General features: G+C 44.5%; 1 protein-coding gene across 11 annotated transcripts in view; it reads left to right on the top strand.

The window, feature by feature from the left end:
* RGS6 (regulator of G protein signaling 6) overlaps positions 1–7,092 on the top strand; it is a 490,473-nt gene that overhangs the window by 438,237 nt on the left and 45,144 nt on the right. For all 11 annotated transcript variants that reach the window (XM_019640416.1, XM_019640419.1, XM_019640410.1 and 8 more), the window contains one exon: positions 6,206–6,331. In XM_019640416.1, the coding sequence (XP_019495961.1) occupies positions 6,206–6,331 (126 nt within the window). The remainder of the gene's footprint in view (positions 1–6,205; positions 6,332–7,092) is intronic.

Below are 7,092 nucleotides of genomic sequence, written 5' to 3'. Positions count from 1 at the left end.
CTGTTGTTCAGCATCTTAGCTGTAGAGGGCAGTGTCACTGGCCCTCACATGTGGGATCCGAACCGGGGCCCTCTGGCATCCCAAGCGAGTTCTTAACCGTCGCGCCACTCGGCCGGCCCTAATGCGTTTTTCTTTTCGTGGTGAGTGTTGGTAGGTGTGGTTGACAATCGTGCTTTTCATTTCTAGGAATTCTTACTGTTTCTTGGACTCCTTTTTCTTAGTACCCTGCTCTGTTCATTGACGTTTATCCTCTTGAATCCCCCTGAGGGTGGGATAAAGATTGTTTTTCATATTTCTCTTCTATTTCTGCCACTTAGTCTGTTTCACAGGAGTCATTGATCAGATAACTGTTGTTTCTAGTCATTGTTTCATTATTCCAGTCGCTGTTTGGAGCAGATCAGTCATTTCATACACCCAGCACTTTGGGGGACTGCTGTTTTTCATAAATGAAGGTCTTAGTTTTGAACCCTGGCCATGTATTAGAATCACCTAGGGTATTTATGAAAACTACGAATGCCCAGGCCCCTTCCCAGGCCAGTTAAATAAGAATTTCTGGCAATGGGGTATTGGGGTTTTTTTGTTTGTTTGTTTGTTTGTTTGTTTGTTTGTTTGTTTGTTTGTTTAATCTCTCCAGGTGTGCAGCGCTGGTCTAGGTGGACTATATGAATAGCTGGTGAGGGCTTCCTCAGCAATTGTGTGGGTCACTGGTTCTTGAAACACAGGGCACATCAGAATCACCTAGGATGCTCATTAAAAATACAGGTGCCCTAGGGTGGTTCTGGCTATCTGTATTTTCATCAAGCATTCTAGGCAATTCTGAGACACAGCACAGTTTGAGAATTTCTGGTGTGGCTCATAGAGTTCCCTTCAGCAGGCTCTCCTCTGAGCAGTTAATGTGGTTGTAGGGCTTCACCTGAGTGTATTAATGGGAGGGCACAGGTAAATCAGCGAGGCTCCCCCCGGGTCCTGGGTATGTGGCCCAAGAACAGACTGAAAGACTGGGTCCTCTCTGAGTGGGACTGGTGGCTATGGGATCCATGGGTGGTAGAGTCCCCACCTTCTCCCTTAATGACATCACTGCAGCCAGGTGCTCTCCTTTCAGGCCCTGATAGGGTTTCTGAAGTTCTTCAGTTTCCTCTCCATGGTGCTCCCCAGTAAGTCCACTCTTCTTTCTTCTGCTGAAGGATCTTAGGGGAACCTAGTTAGATCTGCAGAAGCCAATAAGAAGAAGGAAAAAGCTGGAGTGTCTTTATAAGTCTCCCTGCTTTACCGAACTGTTTCCCCCTCCATATTTGCTCTTCCTCCCCTGGGTTACAGAGACACTGCCTTCTGGTTTTGTTGCCCAGTTTAGAAGTTGGTAAGAAACAACCCCCCTCTCCATACCTTTGCTTAGGCGATTCTCTGCCATATGGAGACCGTGTTCCTCATTTCTGAGTTTCTTCCTTATGCCCCTATCCAATGCCGACCCCAAGCTCCTCTACTTCCAGTCCTGCTGTGAGGAGCTTGGGGATCCCACAGGCTTCTGCTGGGGACACCCAGCTACTTTCTTCTCAGATGAACCCACTGAAGTCACAGGCGGTTCTCAATCAGTTGTCATCAATTCAGTTCATCTTCCCAAAATTTCTCTAAGTTTGTCATCTGCTGATAGGAGATTTCTTTGCCTCTACATACTATGTTGTTTTGGAATGTTTATTATTATTATTATTTATTATTATTGTTGTTGTTATTGTTATTATTCACTGAACTCCAGACACTTGTCTGTTCCCTATTCCTGGATCACTTCCCCAGATCCTCACATGACTGGCTTCTCTCTTCATTCAAGTCTCACCTGGCATTGACGTCCCTTCCGCAGAAAGGCCTTCTGTGGCCATTCCATCTAGAGTGGCCACCCCACCCACCAGTCATTCTATATCACATCCTCCCCCCTCCATGGTTCTCTTTCCAAACAGGACTTAAAATTATTTTAGCACCTAGACCCATGTCTGGCATAGAGTAGGCATTCAAAAAGTATTGGTTAGATGGAGGATACATGGAGAAATGACTGTTTCTTTAGTCAATTTATTGGTATTTGGGAAAGGAGGAGAGCTAAGTACATGAACTTAATTCACCACGATGACACTGGGATTTCTTCCTTTCTTGAAATTTAACGAAGAAGCATGTGATACTTTGGGGAAATGGTGGTCACATGACCTGTTGGTTTATTCCAACCTATCAGCACTTTGTCCTCAAGAGGTGCTGCCTGCCCCCACAACCAGTGCTCTGGCTCTGCTCTTATTGTTCGGGCTTCTACTCTCATTATAATGCCTAACTTAACATCTACAGCATTCTGTCCACCTTTAAGCAGAATCAAGTTATTTAGATACAAGTAAAAATGAAGAGATGCTGTGAGTGTCCACTGCTTCTCCCAGTTGGACATTCTCACCCACTCAGATGCTGGCAGTGGTTAGGAGCCTGTCTTTGGAGAAGCACAGAGTCTGGGAACAGTGCCAACATCCCACTTTAGCCTAGAGATGGTTCAAGTCCATGAAACAAAGACTGGAGATGACCAGTAAAATACGTCCTTTTTTTTCTCAGTTCCAGTTAAATTCAGCCAATATATATTGAGAACCTACTATATGCTGTGCTCTGGGTTGGGCGATCAGCTGAAATGAAAGATGGACTCCTTTGGAGGGCCACCTATTTTTGCTATGTGTTGGCTTGGGGTGCCCAGCGAGAGTCATGAATTTGGTGAGATCAATGGGCATGGAAAACAGATAAGAGTTAGAAAAAGACATCCATCTAGTGATTAGAAAATGCTGTCAGGATAAGGACACATCACCCACATCACTGTACACATTTTCTTGTCGATTTCCTCTTAGTGTTGAACTTGCTATGTGAAAAGCACTATGGTGAATACAAAGGTGCATGAGACCTGGTCTCTGCCCTCAAAGAGCTCACATTACAGCTGGAGAGACAATGACATAAACCCTTAAAAAGCTAAATGATGATGCAAAACTATAATTTAAAAAACATGTCATAAGGGAGCATTTCTACACAATGGATGGAAACGAAAGGGGCTGTGTGTCCCATGGATTATTTGTTTGAGTTGGACCAAGGGAAAGTTATTGTACCTGTCACCTGGGGATGACTGTCCTGAGGTATTTTAATTTTCAGAATTGTTTTATAACTACAGAGACCACGCAGTGATAGCGACATCTTTAAATCTGATCTTGAACCATAAAGGGGATGATGTTTGGAAATACCCATGTAGGAAACACACATACAGAGAAGTCGTATCTAAGACGCTTTTCATAGAATAAGTCCCCAGGGCCAAATGTACCAGAAAAAAAGGCGGAGCATCCAGGTGTAGAAATAGGATTGACTGTGGATAATGGATATTTGAGGAACCCCAGACGTTCTGGGTTAAATAGTGCTACCCAAAAACTCATGTCCTTTGCAGAACCTCAGAATGTGACTTTCTTTGGAAATAGGGTGGCCACTGTAGATTGAGTGGTCACCGAGGCCTTTCTGAAAAGGGACACCAATGCCGAGTGAGAATTGAGGGCTGTTGTAGTTAAGACGAGGTCGTACTGGAGTAGGGTGGGCTCCTAATCCAGTATGATCGGTGTCTTTATAAGAAGAGAAAACAGAGACATAGACACAGGGAGAACACCATGTGACAATGGAGGCAGGGACTGGAGTGATGTGTATGCAAGCCAAGAGATGCCATGCATTGCTGGCAATACCAGGAGCTAAGAAGAAAGACATGGAACAGATCCTCCCCTAGAGCATTCAGAGAGAACACGGCCCTGCCCACACCTTGATTTCAGACTTCTATCCTCCAGAACTGTGAGGTAATAAATTTCCACTATTTTCAGCCAGCCAATCTGTTGGTACTTTGTTACGGTAACCCTAGGAAACTATCACGGCAGGGTACCCTGTCTCTTCAGACCTCCTTGTTTCTGAAGGCTGACCTTGCAGCTTTCTGGATGTTGTGCCCTCTGTCCTAGGTCTCTGTCTGCCTTTAGCACAACACTCAGGCTTTCAGGCCCACCCCCAAAATGGCCCTTCTCTCACCCCTGCACCACCCATAAACCTGGTAGAGTGAATGTGGACTCACAGCTTGGGTACCAGAAAGTGGTGACACTGGTAGCAAGTGTACATCCATGAGGCAATCACTACAAAGACTGAGAGGCTTTCCACACCTGCCTCTCCGGGCACAGTCTTTGATAAGGGTGCAGCTTCCACCAGCACCATCCTGCAGAACCCTGCAACCTTGGCTGGCAAAGAGCCCATGGTTGAGTCCATCCCAGGTCACAGCGTGACCCTGCCAGAAAGAGACGTTATCCTGCAGCTCTCTGGGGCTGAAAGGTGCTGCTAGCCTCAACCCAAAGGGGATTTCTTTATAAACTGTACTTTTTATCTCCTGGAAATCTATTGAGTGTGATTGGTTCTGGGCCTTGAGTTTGAGAGAATCCAGGATCTAGCCTCCTGGCTGGTTGTAGAAGGCCCAGCCTGGTGCTTCAGAGGAGCTCTTTCATGGAATTCCCATTGTTTCCCCCAGTGGGCTTAGTCTTCTACTGTGACTCCACTGAGCTAAGCCTGGAGATGCAGAGTTTTGCACAAGAGCCTACCAAGCCCAAGCACATAATCTCGGCATTAGAAGACTCTGCAGCTGCCGGTTGTGTCTTGCAGTGCAGAAATAGAAGGTTTGGGCTTGAATTAAGCTGAAGTCCAGAGCTGTGCTTTCTACTGCAGTAGCCACGAGCCACAGGTGGCCACTTAAATGTAAACTTTAATTATTGAACATTAAATAAAATGTAATATTCAGTTTCCTGGTCATACTACCCACATTTCAAGTTCTCAAGAGCCTCATGTGGCTGGTGGCTACCATATTGGTGAGCACAGACCTAGACTATTTCCATCATCACAGAAAGTTCTATGGGGCAGCACTGGTCTAGAGCTATTGGTTTTTCCAAACCTTTCAATACACATGCTTTCTCCCCCTTTTTACTGAGTGTAATTTTCTAAGATAAATATTGAGAATACATCAACTCCATAACACGAGAAAACATGATTTTATTTACTTAATGTCTGTGAGAGATAATAAAAAGTATGTGTCTATTTTTAAAAGGAAGGAAAATAATGTGGGCGTAAATCACCCGGGGATCTCATTAAACTGTGGATTCTGGTTTCCTGTGTCCGAGATGGGACCTGACCTTCCCTTGCAGGTCCATAGACCACTCCTCAAGGGGGAGATGACAACATGTGACTTACGAACTAGGACCCTATGGCTGCTGGAAGGGTCAGGGGAATAAATACCATAAGTGAACTGTACATGGAAAGATAGAAGCAGAAGGAAATATTTGCATCTTCCAGCACCAAAAGAATGAGACCGCGCCTCCACCCACCCCCGGCTTTGGTCTGAGGAGGGTCATGTGGAGGTGACACAGCACAGCAGAGTTAAGAGCTGTACTCTGTCTGGACTTGAGTCTGGACTCCTTCCTAGTGTGTCCTTGGGCAAATGGTCACTAGGCCTCAATTTCCCTATCTGTCGAGTGGAGATAATGCTAGTACCTGTTTCACAGAGTAGTTGTGAGGACTCAGTGATGTAAAATGCTTGAAACAATGCCTAGAACATCAGAAACACCACCCAGGTGGTTATTAAATCAATAAATGAATGCAACATGCTGCTTCTAAACAACTGAACAGGTTTTTATCCTGGGTGAGTTGATTCATTTCTGACCAGTTGGTATGTCACTTGGATCTAAACAGGATTCTGTTTCTCCCCTGTGGATGGAGAAAGGAGTGGGAGGTGGGAACAGGGTCTCTGATGAAAGGTTGGATTCACAAGGCATCCTCAGTTATTAAGGAAAAAAAAGCGAAAATTGATGTTGTCAAGAGTTGGGCCTGTAACTGACAGGAACGGTCCAGGGAAGCCCAATCAATGGCATCGTTGTAATTCCTGTAGACAGAAGCCACTTGGCACACATCTGGTGACCCTAACCTAAATGCTGTCCTTAAAGAGACTTGTTACTGTTGGCTGACGTTAGTGTACAGAACTCTGCATTGAGAGTTTGCACAGGTTTTACAGAATCTATCACTTAAATTTGTGACATTTCCCATTGGCGTGTAGGAGCAAAATAGATGTGAGTTGCTGGAGAGACTATGTCACTGGTTTTTGCCTGGTATTAATCATTGTTTAAACCTTTGTTCCCCACAAAAGCAAAGAGCCCAGCCAGCAGCGAGTCAAGAGATGGGGCTTCTCTTTCGATGAGATGTTGAAAGATCCGATGGGGAGAGACCAGTTTCTACGATTCCTGGAGTCTGAATTCAGTTCAGAAAACCTCAGGTAAATCTCTCAAAGGTTTGAATTGTGTGCAGCGTGTGTATGAAGAAATTTGCATCATCAGTCTCTCTTTTTGCCTCCCTTTCTCAGTAAAATAGTACGGTTCAAGCGCAAAGTATAGCTAATCTGGCGAAGGTGGAAGTGGAGAAGAACAAACTTTATATGCAGCTTTGCTGTTACCACATTAACACCTACCAACACCAGCATTCATTTAAGTCCAGATGACATTTGTTCAAGTTATTGGAAACATCTCCAATAACAAGCAAATAGTCAAATGGATTTGATGACACCTTCCATTAACTAAAACCATGGCTTCGTGGAGCTCCCGCATGAAAAGCAGCTCAGAGACCCTCTCTTCAGAACTTCCCAAGTCTGGGGTCCTGAATACTTGACAGGGCGACCAGAAGGGATTCATAGCCTCATTTCAGAATTTCAAAAAGCAAGAGTAAATACCATTCAATAACTGCAGACCTAACTGCAAAAGCTAATTCATTAAAACATGCTTTCCTTTTAGTGGGGGGCGGGATTTTATCAACTCTAGTGGGGGTTTCTCTGGTCACCTGATGCCAGTGCGACATCTGATTGTTTCTATTGGTCTGACTCATTAAGACGAGGTAAAATGTATTCATATATTAATAATTACTGTTTAGTAGAAGAAAAAATAAAACTTTCAAAACATGAAGTCCATTGAAAAAGGATGGAAAGAGAGTACATTAAAAAGGGAAGGGTCCGTGGTCATGAAAAATTGGGAACTTGTGGTTTAT

This window comes from Hipposideros armiger, unplaced genomic scaffold (genome assembly GCF_001890085.2).
Source record: "Hipposideros armiger isolate ML-2016 unplaced genomic scaffold, ASM189008v1 scaffold_49, whole genome shotgun sequence".
Classification (NCBI taxonomy): domain Eukaryota; kingdom Metazoa; phylum Chordata; class Mammalia; order Chiroptera; family Hipposideridae; genus Hipposideros; species Hipposideros armiger.
This window is presented reverse-complemented; position numbering and strand designations above follow the sequence as displayed.